The 14,998-nt window shown below is 63.6% G+C and overlaps 2 protein-coding genes across 11 annotated transcripts in view; both read right to left on the bottom strand.

The window, feature by feature from the left end:
* Positions 1–11,543, bottom strand: part of SMARCA4 (SWI/SNF related BAF chromatin remodeling complex subunit ATPase 4) — a 31,527-nt gene extending 19,984 nt beyond the window's left edge. For all 10 annotated transcript variants that reach the window (XM_083815049.1, XM_083815051.1, XM_083815053.1 and 7 more), the window contains exons 1-9: positions 11,373–11,543; positions 8,160–8,235; positions 5,891–6,125; positions 4,876–5,008; positions 3,564–3,950; positions 2,658–2,756; positions 1,946–2,204; positions 363–489; positions 89–262 (exon numbers count right to left, since the gene is read on the bottom strand). In XM_083815049.1, coding sequence (XP_083671175.1) covers positions 89–262; positions 363–489; positions 1,946–2,204; positions 2,658–2,756; positions 3,564–3,950; positions 4,876–5,008; positions 5,891–6,112 — 1,401 coding nt within the window. In that variant the 5' untranslated portion in view covers positions 6,113–6,125; positions 8,160–8,235; positions 11,373–11,543. The remainder of the gene's footprint in view (positions 1–88; positions 263–362; positions 490–1,945; positions 2,205–2,657; positions 2,757–3,563; positions 3,951–4,875; positions 5,009–5,890; positions 6,126–8,159; positions 8,236–11,372) is intronic.
* Positions 11,544–13,984: 2,441 nt separating this feature from the next.
* On the bottom strand, positions 13,985–14,989 carry TIMM29 (translocase of inner mitochondrial membrane 29; the record flags this gene model as incomplete). Its single annotated transcript, XM_083815083.1, is given in 3 exon segments — positions 13,985–14,401; positions 14,403–14,661; positions 14,980–14,989. Coding segments are annotated over 3 exon segments (654 nt in total). The 3' UTR covers positions 13,985–14,016.
* Positions 14,990–14,998: the final 9 nt, after the last annotated feature.

The raw sequence follows: 14,998 nt of genomic DNA, 5'->3' as shown, positions 1-14,998 counted from the left end.
TTCGATTCCGTGTAAAATACCCCTCCCGGTGCACTCCGGGCACCCGGCCCCCCCCGGCGCGGCGCCCGCGGAAGGCGCCGGGCCCCACCTGGTGCTTCTGGCGCCGCTTCCGCTCCTGCTCGATCTTCTGCTGCTTCTCCAGCTTCTCGGTGATGCGAGCCTCGCGCAGCGACTGCCGCTTGCTGCGCTTGTAGGCCTTGGCGTTCAGGGCCGTCTCCAGGGCCGTGTCCCGCCGCATGCACACCACCACTTCCTGACGCAGCTTTTGGGGGGGAAGATTGGTTTTTTTTTTTTGTTTTTTTTAAGGGGAATCGGCTCCCGGCTCCCCCTCGCAGCCGGTCCCCCCCTGGCAGACCACGTACCTGTCTCTGGAAGTTGAGCAGCCGCAGCGCTTTGAGCTCGATGGTCGCTTTGGTTCTCAGGTCGCCGGCCAGGGAGCCGGGAAGGTTTTCCAGCTCCTGGATCCGGTGAGCGATGCGAGCCTGCAGCCTGCGGGGGGGAACGAGACGGGATTTAGGGACACGGGGCAGCAAAGCGACCTTGGGCACGCGCTTTTAGGCCTCTCCTGACGAGGCTGGCAGATACGACTCCGATTTATTGGGGCTTTATCTCGGGTGAGACGGAGAGGCCCTAGAGGGGATGCTTGGGGTCTATCCTAAAATGTGGTGGGGCTCCCTGGAAACGCTAAAACGTGGTGGGGCTCCCTGGGAACCCTAACATGTGGTGGACCCCTCTGGAAACCCCAACGTGTGGTGGAGCTCCCTGGAAACCCTAAAACATGGTGGAGCTCCCTGGAAACCCCAAAACGTGGTGGACCCCTCTGGAAACCCCAACGTGTAGTGGAGCTCCCTGGAAACCCCAAAACGTGGTGGACCCCTCTGGAAACCCTAACATGGCGTGGAGCTCTGGAAACCCTAAAACGTGGTGGAGCTCCCTGGAAACCCTAAAATGTGGTGGAGCTCCCTGGAAACCCTAAAATGTGGTGGAGCTCTAGAAACCCCAAAACGTGGTGGGGCTCCCTGGGAACCCTAACGTGTAGTGGGGCTCCCTGGAAACCCCAAAACGTGGGGGAGCTCCCTGGGAACCCTAAAACGTGGGGGAGCCCTCTGGAAACCCCAACGTGTGGTGGAGCTCCCTGGAAACCCTAACGTGTAGTGGGGCTCTGGAAACCCCAAAACCTGGTGGGGCTCTGGAAACCCCAAAACCTGGTGGGGCTCCTTGGGAACCCCAAAACCTGGTGGGGCTCCCTGGGAACCCTAACATGGCGTAGGGCTCCCTGGGAACCCTAAAATGTGGTGGAGCTCCCTGGAAACCCTAAAAAGTGGTGGAGCTCCCTGGGAACCCCAAAACGTGGTGGGGCTCTCTGGAAACCCCAAAACGTGGTGGGGCTCCCTGGAAACCCCAAAACGTGGGGGAGCTCCCTGGAAACCCCAAAACGTGGGGGAGCTCCCTGGAAACCCCAAAACGTGGGGGAGCTCCCTGGAAACCCCAAAACGTGGTGGGGCTCCCTGGAAACCCCAAAACGTGGTGGGGCTCCCTGGAAACCCTAAAATGTGGTGGAGCTCCCTGGAAACCCTAAAATGTGGTGGGGCTCCCTGGAAACCCCAAAACCTGGTGGGGCTCCCTGGGAACCCTAACATGGCGTGGAGCTCTGGAAACCCTAAAACGTGGTGGAGCTCCCTGGAAACCCCAAAACATGGTGGGGCTCCCTGGAAACCCTAAAAAGCGGTGGGGCTCCCTGGAAACCCCAAAACGTGGTGGAGCTCCCCGGAAAGCCAGAGGCTCCGTGTGAAGCCTCAGGAGCCCCGAGGCCACCAACCCCCCCGGTGTCCCCGCACACCTCTGCACCTCCCGCGTCAGGAGGAGGCAAAAACACCACGGAATCGCCGTGGCGCCCCCCCGGGAGGCCAAAACCCCCCCGCGGGAAGCGAGGGGGGAGCCCTACCTGTACTCCCTCTCCTGCAGGATCTCCACGGGGTCGAGCCCCCGGGGTTTCTGGATGGGGGTGATGCGGTTCTGCTTCTGGTGCAGCTGCACCATGGGGGCCGGCTGCGCCGGCTGCCCCGGGGACTGCGTCTGGGGCGGCATCACGGGGGAGGCGGCGGGGGGCACGGCCGGGGGTGCCGGGGAGGGCCGGCCGGTCGGCTGGGGGGGGATCAGCTTCTGAGGTGTGCTGGTGGGGGCTGCAGCATTCGCCAGTGGGCCTGGGGGGGGGGGAAAAAGAAGGGGGAGAGGTCAGGGAACGAGCCGGGATGAATTAACCACCCCCCTCGGGGTCCCCTCCCGCGCGAGGGGCAGCGGCGGGGCGCGCGCAGGGCCCGGCGGCGGAGCAGCTCGGTGAATTCTGCCCCTGTCACACGTCACCGGGCCCTAAAATTACGTTTTTTTGGCCACCCGAAGCCTCCCCACCCAAGGGGGGGCGTTAAACTCGGAGCAGCCGGCCCCAAAAGCACGCGGAATGGTCAAGAAGAAGAACAAGGTGGAATCTGGGGGGGCAAGGGGGCTCCTTGGGGGGTCACAGGAGCCGCTCAGGGGGTCACAGGAGCCCCTTGGGGCTGGCAGAGGGCTGTGCCCCCCCCCGCGGGTCGCTTCGTTAACCGCCGGCCCCTAACGAGCCCTCGGTTCCGGCAGCGTTTCGGAGGCGGCTGCGCTCTCACCTTCAGGCCAGGGCTTGGGGGGGCCGCCCGGGGGCTGCCCAGGCATTCCTGGGGGAACTCCTGAGGGTCCGGGAGGGGGCATGTTGGGCCCTCCTATACCTGCAGAGAGCCAGAAACACACAAAAAAAGGGAAAGGGGAGGAAAAAAAACAGGTTAGGATTTCCGTCTCTGTGCGTTTATGGGGAGCAAAGCTCGTCCTGCTGCTCCCGGGGAAATTAAACCCCGGGGGGGTCAGGAGTGGTGCTGGGGGGGTGAACGAAGCCCCCCGAGAGCTAACGGCCGCGATGGGGAGCAGAAAACCCAACCCAAGGGAGGGGGCACGTTGGGCCCTCCTCCACCTGCAGAGAGGGTCAGAAATACACAAAAAAAGGGAAAGGGGAGGAAAAAACACGTTAAGATTTCCATCTCTGTGTTTATGGGGAGCAAAGCTCATCCTGCTGCTCCCGGAGAGCCCGAGGCGGAGCAGGATGGGGAAACTAAACCCCGGGGGGGTCAGAAGTGGTGCTGGGGGGGATGAATTAAGCCCCCTGAGAGCTAACGGCCGCGATGGGGAGCAGAAAACCCAACCCAAGGGAGGGGGTACGTTGGGCCCTCCTCCACCTGCAGAGAGGGTCAGAAATACACAAAAAAAGGGAAAGGGGAGGAAAAAACAGGTTAGGATTTCTGTCTCTGTGCGTTTATGGGGAGCAAAGCTCAGCCTGCTGCTCCCGGAGAGCCTGAGGTGAATCAGGATGGGGAAATTAAACCCTGGGGGGTCAGAAGTGGTGCTGGGGGGGGTGAACGAAGCCCCCCGAGAGCTAACGGCCGCGATGAGGAGCAGCAAACCCACCGCGGGGGCGAACCCGAGCCCGAAGCGGGGTCCCGGGAGGGGACGCGGGGGGGGGGGTTGCCGCGAGGCGGACTCACCGTGAGGTCTGCTGTAGTTTGGAGGCGTCGGTCCCGGTCCGGGCCCTTGCACCGGCCCCGCGGCGGCCACGGAGGGTGGAGGTAGCGTGGGCAGCTGCTGCTGCATGCCGGGCAGCGGCCGTTTGCCCTGCACGGCCATCTGGAGGTGCTCGGGGAGGGGCTGGCCCCGGGCCAGCATCTTGTAGGCCATGATCTGGGCCCGCAGCTGGTGCAGCTGGTTCTGGTTGAAGGGGGTCGGCCCCCGGTTCTGCTGGCCCAGGGCCTGTGGGTCGGCGCCGTCCAGCGGGACCCCCGCGGGGCCGGAGGGCAGCGGCGGGGCGGAGGCCGGGCCGTTGGCAGGCACCGGGCTCGAGGCGTGCTCCGAGCCCCCCAGGGGAGAGGGGTAACCTGGGAGGAGAGGGGGATGTTATACGGGGTGGGGGGGTTGTACAAAAAGGGGGGCGAAAGGCGTGGAGAGGGGGGAAAAAGGCACAGAGATGGGGGGGCAAAAGGTGGGAGGAGGGGGGGGCAAAAGGCACGGAAAGGGGGGCAAGAAGCAGGAGGAGGGGGGGCAAAAGGCAGGAGAGAAGGGGGGCAGAAGCCATGAGAATGGGGGGCAAAAGGCGGGGGGGGGCAAAAACCATGAGAAGAGGGACAGAAGCCATGAGAATGGGGGGCAAAAGGCACGGAAAGGGGGGGGCAAAAGGTGGGAGAGAAGGGGGGGGCAAAAGGCGGGGGGAGGGGGGGGCAAAAGGCGGGAGGAAGGGGGGGCAAAAGGTGGGGGGGGCAAAAGGCGGGAGAGGAGAGGGGCAAGGCACGGAAAGGGGGGCAAAAGGCATGGAACGGGGGGGGCAAAAGGCAGGAGGAGGGGGGCAGAAGCCATGAGAATGGGGTCAAAAGGTGGGAGGAGGGGGGAAAAAGGCATGGAAAAGGGGGTCAAAAGGCGGGAGAGGAGGGGGGGCAAAAGGCAGGAGAGGAGGGGCAGAAGCCATGAGAATGGGGGGCAAAAGGCACGGAAAGGGGGGGGGCAGCAGGCACGGAAAGGGGGGGGGGCAGCAGGCACGGAAAGGGGGGGGGGGCAGCAGGCACGGAAAGGGGGGGGGGCAGCAGGCACGGAAAGGGGGGGGGGCAGCAGGCACGGAAAGGGGGGGGGGCAGCAGGCACGGAAAGGGGGGGGGGCAGCAGGCACGGAAAGGGGGGGGGGCAGCAGGCACGGAAAGGGGGGGGCAAAAGGCGAGAGGAGGGGGGGCAAAAAGGGCTGACTGACGGTCCCTTCCACCCCCCAGGAAAGGCGGCTTTGCCCTTTTCTGCGGGTTTTCACCCCGAAACCCACCTTGCGAGTGCTGGTCCATGGGGCTGGGGGGGGGCCCCATGCCCGCGTGCCCGCCGGGCCGCAGCCCCATGCCCTTCATCTGGCCGTAGCGCGGGTCGTCGGCGATGCCCTTCTCGTGCATCGAGTCCATGGGCTGCAGGGGAGAAGAACGGGCCCTAAATCCTCCCCCGAGGAACGAAACCGAAGAGTTTTGCCCCAAAACACGGCAGCCGTGCCGCCCCGGGAGGTCGGAGGGTCGCGGCATGGATCCAAGGTCCTCGAAACCGAGGTTTTTCCGCCAGAAAAAGCCCCCAGGGCGTCCCCGATCCCCCCCCAAAAAAGGGACAGAAACCCCCAGGGCGTCCCTGATCCCCCTAAGAAAGGGGACAGAAACCCCCTGGTTGTCCCCAAGCAAGGGGATGGAAACCCCCAGGCCATCCCTGATCCCCCCCAAAAAGGGGACAGAACCCCCCAGGGCACCCCTGATCCCCCCAAAAAGGGGATGGAAGCCCCTAGGGCAACCCCAATCCCCCCTAAAAGGGGATGGAACCCCCCAGGGCACCCCTGATCCCCCCAAAAAGGGGATGGAAGCCCCCAGGGCATCCCTGATCCCAAAAACAAGGGGATGGAAGCCCCCAGGGCATCCCTGTTCCCCCCAAAAAAGGGGATGGAAGCCCCCAGGGCATCCCTGTTCCTCCCAAAAAAGGGGATGGAAGCCCCCAGGGGAACCCCAAACCCCCCCAAAAAGGGGATGGAAGCCCCCAGGGTGTCCCTGATCCCCCAAAAAAGGGATGAAAACCCCCAGGGCAACCCCAATCCCCCCCCAAAAGGGGATGGAAACCCCCAGGGTGTCCCTGATCACCCAAAAAAGGGACAGAAACCCCCAGGGCGTCCCTGATCCCAAAAACAAGAGCATGGAAGCCCCCAGGGTGTCCCCCATACCCCCAAAAAACAGGATTGAAGCCCCTAGGACATCCCCAATCCCCCCCCCCCAAAAAAAAGGGCACAGAGCCCCTCCCCGGGGCCGCCCCCTCACCTTGTGCATCTGGTGCATGTTGTCCTGAGCGTAGGGCCCGGGCCCTTGGGGCGGCAGCGGGTGCCCGGCCGAGGGGGGGCCGGGGCTGGGCCCCATCATGCTGTGAGCGGAACCGGGCGAGGGGCCGGGGCTGGGGCCCAGCATCGCGCCCGGCGAGGGGCCCGGGCCCGGCGAGGGACCCGGTCGCGGCGTGCCGCCCATCGGAGGGTCCGGGGTGGACATGGTCAGCGGGGGCCTGCCGCGGAAGAAATGGCGTTAAGGGGGGGGGGTGGCGTGGCCCCGCTAACGAGGCCGGGCATCGTTAGGCAGCGGGGGAGCCCCGGGGAGCGCCCGGGGATTTGGCACACGGGGAGCGAAATCGATTTAAGTTGGTCCCAGGCACGTTGAGCTCCCCCCCACCCCCAAAAATCTGCGCTCAGGGCCGAATCGGCCGCTTTAGGCGCGGGGGGGGGATGCAAACGCAGGAGCCGAGGAGGCAGGGACGCCCTCCGGCCGCTCTCACGCCGCTCCCGGCCCCGGTGGAGCGAGAATTTCCCGTTGGGGGCACGGAGGATTTCCCCCCGGGTGCAGGGCAGCGGGGAAAAGCGGGCGCCCGGCCCCGCGGCGCACCTGGAAACGCGTGGGGTGGGCGAGGAGAGAGCCCAAAACGGGACCGATCTCACCCAAACAGGACCGCCCCGCCCCAAAAAAGGACTAGTATACCCCAAAACGGGACCGATAACCCCCAAAACGGGACTGATCCACCCCAAAATGGGACTGATCTGCCCCAAAACGGGACCGATCCGCCCCAAAATGGGACTGATATCCCCCAAAATGGGGCCGATCCGCCCCAAAACGGGACCGATATCCCCAAAACGGGGCTGATCTGCCCCAAAACGGGACCAATATCCCCAAAACGGGGCTGATCCGCCCCAAAACGGGACTGATCTCACCCAAACAGGACTGATCCCCACACGTAGAGCAACCTGCGCCCCTCCCGCAGCCCCAAATGGGACTGATTCCACCCAAACGGGACCGATCTGCCCCAAAATGGGACTGATATCCCCTAAAACGGGACCGATCCACCCCAAAATGGGACCAACCTGCCCCAAAACGGGACCAATATCCCCCAAACGGGACCGATCTGCCCCAAAACGGGACCGATATCCCCCAAAATGGGACCAATCCACCCCAAAACGGGACCAAACCCTGCAAGTAGAGCAGCCTGGGCCCCTCCTGCAGCCCCAAAATGGGACCAATCTCCCCCCAGATGGGACCGATTTCCCCCAAAATGGGACCGATCCTTACAAGTAGAGCAGCCTGCATCCCTCCTGCAGCCCCAAAACAGGACTGATCCCCCCAAATGGGACCAATCTCCCCCAAAAGGGGACAGATCGGCCCCAAAACGGGACCCATTTCCCTCAAAATGGGACCGATCTGCCCCAAAACGGGACCAATCTGCCCCAAAACGGGACCAATCTGCCCCAGAACGGGACTGATATCCCCCAAAACGGGACCCATTTTCCCCAAAACGGGACCCATTTTCCCCAAAACGGGACCCATTTTCCCCAAAACGGGACCCATTTTCCCCAAAATGGGACCCATTTTCCCCAAAACGGGACTGGTATCCCCCAAAATGGGACCCATTTCCCCAAAACGGGACCCATCTGCCCCAAAACGGGATTAAGCCCCAAGCTGAACCGAGCCGGCCGCGCTGACTTCCCCTTACCACGAGGTTTTGGGGAACAGAAAGGGGAACGGGCGGGGGTTTGCTTCGCGGGGCCGGGCCCGGAGCCCCCCTCGTTAGGGACTAATTACAGCGGGGGGCGCTGAGGGGGGGTTCTCCACTTAAAAACGGGGCTCCCGAGGGTCCTGAGCTCGAGGGGACAGAGCGGGAGGGCTGGCCCCCACGGGACGAACTGGGGACAGTCCTGCGGGATTCGGGTCCGAGGGGGCTGTTAAAATCCTAATTAACACCCTCGTTAGCCGTTAAAGCTCAGGACCAAGGGTGCAGGAACGACAGCTGCCTGCCGGCGCGAGGCCGGGCGGCTCCGTTTGGGGTAATTTGGGCAGTTTGCGGGTGTTTGGGTGCGCGTTTTTGTTTGCGCGTGGGAAAGCCACGAGGTTTTGGGGGAGCTCGGGCGGTTTTGGGGGCGCTCGGAGCTTTACGGGCGCCCCCGAGGTCAGCCCGGTGGCAAATCGCTCGTGGGGACGCAAATCCTACGTATTTTCCCCCAAAATTCCCTTTCCCACTTGTTTTCCCCCCCCCCCCCCAGAGGACAGCACGTACCTACGGGCATGGAGCTCCCCGAAATCCGCCGGGGCTGGGGGCGGCCGAGGCCTCGGGGGGAGCCGTCAGCGCAGCGCTGCGGGGAAAGGAGGGTTTGGGGGGGGCTAATTAGCGGGGTGGGGGGTTAATTAGGGGGGAATTAGCACTGACAGCCCCCCCGGGGTCGTTAAGGAGATGGGAACTTCGCCGGCGTCTGCGCAGAAACGCGGCTCGTGGCTCAGTTAGAGAGAAAACAGAGGGGGGGTGGGGGTAATTAATTCCTTGATTGCAGGGGGGGGAAACGCTGCCTTAATTACTCGACCTCATTTGGGCCAGGGCAGCTCGCTCGCTTCCCCCATTAACGAGGGTTTCAGCCCAGTTTCCTCCCACTAACGAGGGTTTCCAGCCTGTTTTCCCCCACTAACGAGGGGTTTCAGCCCAGCTTCCCCCATTAACGAGGGTTTCAGCACAGTTTCCCCCCATTAACGAGGGTTTCAGCCCAGCTTCCCCCCATTAACGAGGGTTTCCAGCCCAGTTTCCCCCATTAACGAGGGTTTCCAGCCCAGTTTCCCCCATTAACGAGGGTTTCAGCCCAGTTTCCCCCATTAACGAGGGTTTCAGCCCAGTTTCCCCCCATTAACGAGAGTTTCCAGCCCAGTTTCCCCCCATTAACGAGGGTTTCCAGCCCAGTTTCCCCCCATTAACGAGGGTTTCCAGCCCAGTTTCCCCCCATTAACGAGGGTTTCAGCCCAGTTTCCCCCATTAACGAGGGTTTCAGCCCAGTTTCCCCCCATTAACGAGGGTTTCCAGCCCAGTTTCCCCCATTAACGAGGGTTTCCAGCCCAGTTTCCCCCATTAACGAGGGTTTCCAGCCCAGTTTCCCCCATTAACGAGGGTTTCAGCCCAGTTTCCCCCATTAACGAGGGGTTTCAGCCCAGTTTCCCCCATTAACGAGGGGTTTCAGCCCAGTTTCCCCCATTAACGAGGGGTTTCAGCCCGTTTTCCCCCATTAATGAGGGTTTTCACCCCATTTTTCCCTACTAATGAGGGTTTTCAGTCAATTCCCCCCTATTAACGAGGGTTTCAGCCCAGTTTCCCCCTATTAACGAGGGTTTCAGCCCAGCTTCCCCCATTAACGAGGGTTTCAGCCCAGTTTCCCCCTATTAACGAGGGTTTCCAGCCCAGTTTCCCCCCGTTAATGAGGGTTTTTACCCCATTTTTCCCTACTAATGAGGGTTTTCAGTCAATTCTCCTCTATTAACGAGGGTTTCAGCCCAGTTTCCCCCATTAACGAGGGTTTTCACCCCATTTTTCCCTACTAATGAAGGTTTTCAGCCCATTTTTCCCTATTAAATGAGGGTTTCAGCCCATTTTTCCCTATTAATGAGAGTTTCAGCCCATTTCCCCCTATTAATGAGGGTTTCAGCCCATTTCCCCCTATTAATGAGGGTTTCAGCCCATTTCCCCCTATTAATGAGGGTTTCAGCCCATTTTTCCCTATTAATGAGGGTTTCAGCCCATTTTTCCCTACTAATGAGGGTTTCAGCCCATTTCCCCCTACTAATGAGGGTTTCAGCCCATTTTTCCCTATTAATGAGGATTTCAGCCCATTTTTCCATGGTGTAACACCGGGGAGACACCTGCGGTCACCGAGCGCGAGGAGCACGCTCGCGGTTCGTGGCCTCACACCAAATTTAGCCGAATTTGCAGCTTTTTGGGCAAAAAAAATAAAGAAAACGGGCAAAAAGCCCCCGGCGAACGGCAGGAAGGGGGTGATGTGGCGCCCAGTTGGGGTAATTTGTTATTTTGTTTGTTTTTTTTACCGTTTCTGGTGTTTTTTAATTAAAAAATCACCGCTGTGGTGCTGAGGGGGGTGTCTGGGGGGGGCTCGGTGCGGGCTTTGTATGAGCGCTAATGAGCAGGGAGCTAATGAGGGGGGGGGCGAGGGCTGAAAGGGATGGAGCGAGCTGCCCCCCCCTCCCCGGGGCACAAACCCGCAGGAAATGGAAGAAAGAAGAAAAAAAAATACCAATAATTTTGGAGGATTGGAGGGAGGTGGTCCTGGGGGTCCGCAGCTGAGGCAGAGACCCCAAAATGGGGGGGCGCCACCCCAAAACCTGAGGGGGGGGGCAGGGAAGCGGCGCCCTCCTGAAGGGCGGGCAAAGCCCGGGTGGGAAGGATCCGGCCCCGGGGGGGCGCCCACAAAGAGAAACGGTGAAAGGGGGGGAAATGGGGGGCACAGAGCTGGGGGGGCACCGCAGAGCCCCAAAAAGCTGCTGTGGGGTAGAGGGGAGATGGAAGGGGGGGGGGGAAGGGAGGTGAACGGGGGGGGTTGGGGCTGAGAAGGGGGAAGGGGGGGGTCTGGGAAACGGGGGGGGGGTCTGGGAAACGGGGGGGGGGGTTGAACACTGGGGGGGTGGAGGAGGAAGACGGGTGGGGGGAATCCGGGGAGGTTGCGGGGCACAAAGGGATGGGGGCAGGGCAGGGAACCAAGATGGGGGGCGGAAATTAGGTGGGAAAACAAAGGGGGGGCACAAAGGTGGGGGGGGCAGAAAGGGGGGTGGGGACAAAGGGGAGGGCAGAAGGGGGGGGCAGAGACGGGGGGGGGGGGGAACCAAGATGGGGGGCATGGGGGGGACACAAAGGGGGCGGGGGGGTGAAGAGGGGGCAGAAGGGAGGGGGATGAAGGGGGGGGGCCGGAAAGGGGGGGGAGCCAAGATGGGGGGCATGGGGGAGACACGAAGTGGGGGGGCACAGAGAGTGGGGGTGAAGAGGTGGCACAAAGAGGGGGGGCACGAAGGGGGGGGAGCCAAGATGGGGGGGCGGGGGGGGGGCACGAAGATAGGGGAGCACGAAGATGGGGGGGTGAAGAGAAGGCACAAAGGGGGGGGCAGAAAGGAGGGGGGGAGCCAAGATGGGGACATGGGGGGGGGGGCACGAGGGAGGGGGGGGCCACGAAAATGGGGGGTAGAAAGGGGAGGGCAGAAAGAGGGGGGCACGGGGGGTGTAGCAGGAAGGGGGGGGCGAAGAGGGGGCACAAAGGGGGCTGGGAGCGGGTTGGGGGGGGCACGAAGCGGGGGGGAGGGGCAGCTCCCCCGCCCCCCCCCCCCAACAATGGGCAGCGCGGCCTGCGGCGCCGTGACCCTCGCGGGCCGCCGTACCCCCCCCAGCCCCCCCTCGCCCCCCCCAGCCCCCCTCCCGTCCCCCCCGAACCCCCCCCCCCCGGCCCCTCACCGCCGCCGTCGCCGCCCGCGGGCCCCATCCCCGCGGCCCGCCCGGAACAAAGGAGCCGCCGCCGCCGCCGCCGTGTGAGGAGCGTCGGGGACGCGCCCCCGCCTCCCCCCCTTCCTCCTCCTCCTCCTCCTCCTCCTCCTCTCCCCTCACGGGCACGCGCGCGCCCAGTGCGCGTGCGCGCCGCCTCGCGCGCCCCCTGCCGACCAATGGCGAGGCGGCCGGCCCGCGCCTCCCGCCAATCGGGGCAGGGCGCGGGGGGCGCGCGCTGGCCCCTCCTCCCCCCTCATCGCTGAGCCGGCCAATAGGAGGAGGTTGAGGCAAAGGAAGGCCCGCCCCTCCCCGCCCGCCCGCCCAATAGGGAGGCCGCTCTCCGGCTCGCCTCCGCCCGTCCGTCTCCCCGCCGCGGCCAATGGGGTGAGGCGGAGGGGGCCGGGGGGCGGGGGGCGCGTGCCTCGCGCCTCGTGCGCGCGCCGAGGGCGCCAACGGCTCCGCTGCGCCCCCTCCCCTCCCCGGCGCGCGCATGCGCAATGGCGGAGCCACTGCGGCGAAGGGAGGGGGGAGGGGGGGCTGTGGGGGGAGGGGGCTGGGAGATGGGGGCCGTGAGGGGGGCTGGGGGGGGGCCGTGAGGGGAAGGGGGTCTGGGGGGACCTGGGGAGGGGGCTGAGGGGAAGGGGGCCGAGGGGAAAGGACCCTGAGGGGAAGGGGCCCTGGGACGGGGCCTGGGGGGCTGGGGTCTGTGGGGGGCCCTGGGACGGGGTCTGTAAGCCCAGCACAACCCACGCAGGGAGCGCGGTTTGCCCCCCAAAACGATGCTTTTTGGTTCAACAAATCAATCGTGAATAACCGCGGTGAAAGCCCGGCGTCGCCGCCAGGCAGAAAACTTCAGCGCCGCTCCCGGGAGAGGCCGGGGCGGACGCGGGTTTGGGAGGAAACGCAGCTGTTTGGGCAAAGTCTGTGGGAAAAGCAGGAGCGCCGCGTCCCAGCGGGGCCAGCCGAGGGTCACGGCCAGCCAAAAAACGCTTTTTTTTCCCCTCGTTTTCCATCAAAAGCTTTGCTGCGCATCAAACGGCGCCCGGGGAAAGCCGCCTGGCACAAAATCCTCGTTTTTCTCCTCGATTTCCGACCCAGGCACCGACGGACCTGCGTCGCCTCCTCGAGGAGCCGCTTCGGGCGCTGCCGTCGCCTGTCCCGGCCTCGTGTCAAAAAACCCCAAATATGTAAAATCCCCCCCAAAAATACCCCACGGCACCGCTTCCTAACGGGCCCGGCGAGGAACAATTAAGCCCGGCAGCAACGGACTCGTGTTCTTTGGCACCAGCCCCTGCCCGGCTCTAATTAGCAGCGTTATTAATTAAGCAGAGCCGTGTCCGCCCCACGCGTTCCCCCAAAAATGCCAAATTCCATTTTTTCGCCCTCTTTTTTGCCTACCGGCGCTTAATTACGACGGGTGCTGCGGTCTCCATGGCGACGAGACCTCGTTAAACCCAGCTCGTTTGGAGAACGGAAAACCCTAAAAAAAAAACAAAAACCCTAAACCCCCCCAAACCCACCTGAGCGCCGCGGGGGGTGCGCCACAATCGCCAGATTCACCAAAATCCCCCCAAAACGCGCTGCGGCCACGCCGGTGAGGCCGGTGAGGCAAAACCCCGCAACACCGGGGCCTTTTGGGGTGGTTTTAGCCGATTTTTTAAGGCAATTAAATGCTGCCCGTCCTGCCCCTGAGGATTTGGGGAGAAAAATGGAAAAAAAAGTGGAAAAATATAAAAAATAAAAGCATTCAAATACGTAAATAAATAAATAAAACCTCCCGGTTGCGCACGCAGCTCCACGGAAAACCCCGAGCATGGTGCAGCGATAAATAATTCATGGCGGCTTAATTAATGAACGGTTAATCGATAATTAGGAGCGGCCGCGCGGCGTTAACCCGGGGCCGGCAGCGGCACCTCGGGGGAGACGGGAGGAAAAGGGAAAGGAGGAAAAATTGCGAAAAATGGGGATTGTGGGGATTTGGGGTGGGACGGGGCATAACGGGGAGAGCGTGGAGTCGGTGACGTCAAAGCGGCTAAAAAATTAAGTAAATAAATAAAGATAAAAGTGGGGGGATCAAAAATGGGGACGTGGAGTTGGGGTGGCCCCAAAACGGGGTAAAACGGAGTCGCTTTGGTGACATGAAAGTGGTTAAAAACAAAAATATGGACTTGGGGGGATTAAAAATGGGGGTAAGGAAAGGGGCGTGGAGTTGGGGTGGCTCCAAAATGGGGTAAAACGGAGTGGATTTGGTGAGATCAAAATGGCTAAAAAATAAAAATACGGAGTTGGGGGGATTAAAAATGGGGGTAAGGAAAGGGGCGTGGAGTTGGGGTGGCCCCAAAATGGGGTAAAACGGAGCGGATTTGGCGAACGGCGCAGGGACAAAAGAGCACGCCTTTGGGGCGAATTCGAGGCGATTGGGGCAAAAGGGCGCGGATTTGGGGGAAACCGAACGGGGTTAAACCGAAGCGGCGTCGCCAACCCAACGGGCCCGCGGGCTGGGGGAGGACCCACGGTGGGGCGGCGCCGTGAGCCTCCGCGCCCCAAATCCCACCGATTTCCCCCCAAAAACGTGCCGGGGCGAGCCGCCGCCGCCGCCTTTATTGGCCCGCCGTCACGGCTCGGCGCCGCGCTCGAGGTCCGCCAGCGGGACGGGGCGGAATTTCTGCAGGAAGAGCCGCTCGTTCTCCTCGGAGCGCAGCTGCCGGGCCTCCAGGCGCCGCAGGTGGGGAGGAAGGCTCCCGAACTCCTCCTCGTTGACGTCGCAGTCCCGCGTCCTCGCCTCCAGCACCCACCAGCGGCCCCAGAAGCCGACGTCGAGCAGGCGGCCCGGCAGCCGGGACCAGGGCGGGCGGAGGTGGGGGCAGCGGGCGCGGTACAGCGCGGCCGCCTCGTCGTAGGGCGCCTCGTACACCACGGCGGCCAGCACCAGGCCCCGGTACCGCAGCTGCCCGCGGTCGCGCCGCCGCAGCAGGCGCCGCACGTGCCGCTCGGCCTCGGGCTGCGGGTGGGGGGGAGAGGAGCAGCAGGGCCCCCGCCGCCTCCAGTAAGGCCGCCTCGAAGGAGTCAGGGTCCGGCACGGCCGCCGCGCAGGCCAGGGCCCCCCCCAGCGCCGCCGCGGCCCCCGCCGCCCGCCACGGCCGCCGCCGGGCGCCGCGCGCCGCCTCCCGCGCCGCCTCCGCGTAGTCCTGCAGCAGCGCCCGGCACCAGCGGCCTGCGGATACGGGGGGGGGAAGGTCAGTCGTGGCCCCCCCAAATCCTCACCCCCAAATCCTCACCTCCCCACATCCTTGCCCCCCCACGTCCTTGCCCCCCAAATCCTCACCCCCCCAGATCCTCACCCCCCCACATCTAGCCCCCCCATGTCCTCGCCCCCCAAAATCCTCACCCCCCCCCACGTCTAGCCCCCCCATATTCTCACCCCCCAAAATCCTCCCCCCATCACGTCCTCGCCCCCCCACGTCCTTGCCCCCCAAATCCTTGCCCCCCCAAATCCTCGCCCCACCACATCCTTGCCCCCAAATCTTCGCCCCCCCAAATCTTCGCCCCCCCAAATCCTCACCCCCCAAATCCTCACCCCACCACATCCTTGCCCC

This window comes from Anser anser (genome assembly GCF_964211835.1).
Source record: "Anser anser genome assembly, chromosome: 35".
In the NCBI taxonomy this organism is placed as follows: domain Eukaryota; kingdom Metazoa; phylum Chordata; class Aves; order Anseriformes; family Anatidae; genus Anser; species Anser anser.
Note: the sequence above shows the minus strand (reverse complement) of the source record. Positions and strands in the feature narration are given on the sequence as shown.